Consider the following 1,706-nt stretch of genomic DNA (forward strand, 5'->3'; position numbering starts at 1 on the left):
TCCCTGTATGGGACTGGGGTGTCCCTGCGCTGGTTTCCCATCAGGGTGGGCAGGTTTTGGCTCCTCCATCCTGTTGGTGGCAGCCGGGGGGGCTGCAGCTGTGGCGCAGCCTCCCGCAGGGCTGGGGCTGGCTCCCCCAGAGAGGCTGTCACGGCAAACGACAGCAAGCAGGGCTAGAGACCATCATCCAGCTTGGTTTGTCCCCACTGGGGAGAGCTTTGCTGTCTTGGCCCCGCCGTGGGAGACATCCTTGGAGCAAGCAATTCCAGGGAGCAGGAACACCAAGGATTTCTAAGCCCCTAATTAAAAAGAGTAGTTGGTTTAAATACCAGAATTCCCTCGCTGGCTTGAGGCTCTGGCTCCATGTCAGCTGCTGAGGCCCATTGCTAATGTGTGAGCGTGTCCCGTGGGGAAGCAGCCACAGGCGTGGGAGCTTCGGAGTGCTCGGTGGGATTTTTCCCTTCCCCAAGGCTGGGGTCCTACCCTTCTCCATTAATTTTCCCTCCCTCCCCACTTCCTCGGCAGCACCCTCCACTGTCCCCATCATGCACCAGGTCAGCGCCACGATGAGGAGCATCACGCTCTCCTGGCCGCAGCCCGAGCAGCCCAACGGCATCATCCTGGACTACGAAATCCGCTACTACGAGAAGGTGAGCCGCATCTGCACACCTGACATCGGCAGCACCGTGGGCTCCAGGCCGGCCGCGGTAAGCTCGGGTGGAAACCTGGCGATGGAGGGTGGGCTGGGGGCACGCGGAGCTTCGGACCACGCTGCCGGGGAGGGGCGTGGGTCCTGGGCTTGCTGGGAGAAGGGGAGCATCGGTGAGCTCTGCATCAGGCTCTTTGCTGGGAAGGGTCCGGGTGGTGGGACAGGAGGTGGGACAAGTACCAGGTGGCCCGTGCTGGCTCCAGAGGGTGGGGAGCAATGTGCAGCCAGAGGAAGGGGAGTGATGTTGCGGCTCCAATTGCTGATTCCTCCCCCTGTGGCAGTATTTTCTCCAGCACATCAGTGCCTGTCACTGCCTTGGCTCTGATATCTGATGGGGTGAGCAGGGACCCGGAATGTGGGGACAGCGTCAGGAGGAAAGGAGGGGGCTGGCGAGGACCAGGGAAGGTCATCCGGCTTGTCTCTGTCCTGGGTCACTGCCTCCCGGCAGCTCCTTCCCTGGCAGCCGTCCGTCCCTGCAGGGGACACGCTCTCAACCCTTGCGGTGAACCGTGCCGAGCCCAAGCTGTTCCATCCCTCCTGCGTCTTGCCAGCTTTAATGAATTCCTCTAAATGGGAATAATTAGATGAGCTCACCAGTGGCCCCTTTACAGCGAGTCACCGGGGAATGTTGCAAAAAAATGAGATTGGAGACGCATGAGGTTCCCAGCAGGGTTTAGCGCAAGGACCCCTGCCAGGAGGGCGGGGGCTGGGGGCTGGGGCTCTCAGCAGAGGGACGTTGCCCTTCAGCCTGCTCGAGCGGGGTCTCGTAGGGTGCAATATGGCGTTTCCATAACTGCACGGCGGTTCTGAAACGTGCAGGGACATCCCTGGTCTGAAGAGGAGGAATTTGCTGCTCACGAGTGTTTGTGTTCTGGATGGTCTTGTTGTTTCCCCCCGCTGCTCTCTGCTCTTTGCCGTGGTGGGACTGGGGGGCTGCCGGGGAGGCACGTACTGCAGGGACCCCCCCAGCTCCCCGGGGCCAGGCAGAGCTCCTGGG

General features: G+C 61.5%; 1 protein-coding gene across 1 annotated transcript in view; it reads left to right on the top strand.

Annotated features, from left to right (window-relative positions):
- Nucleotides 1–1,706, top strand: part of LOC104471518 (ephrin type-B receptor 1) — a gene marked incomplete at both ends in the record, with an annotated part of 16,259 nt that overhangs the window by 3,268 nt on the left and 11,285 nt on the right. Inside the window, one exon of the mRNA XM_010086879.1 lies at nt 526–707. Coding sequence (XP_010085181.1) covers nt 526–707 — 182 coding nt within the window. The remainder of the gene's footprint in view (nt 1–525; nt 708–1,706) is intronic.

Source organism: Pterocles gutturalis, unplaced genomic scaffold, assembly GCF_000699245.1.
Source record: "Pterocles gutturalis isolate BGI_N339 unplaced genomic scaffold, ASM69924v1 scaffold28116, whole genome shotgun sequence".
NCBI lineage: Eukaryota > Metazoa > Chordata > Aves > Pterocliformes > Pteroclidae > Pterocles > Pterocles gutturalis.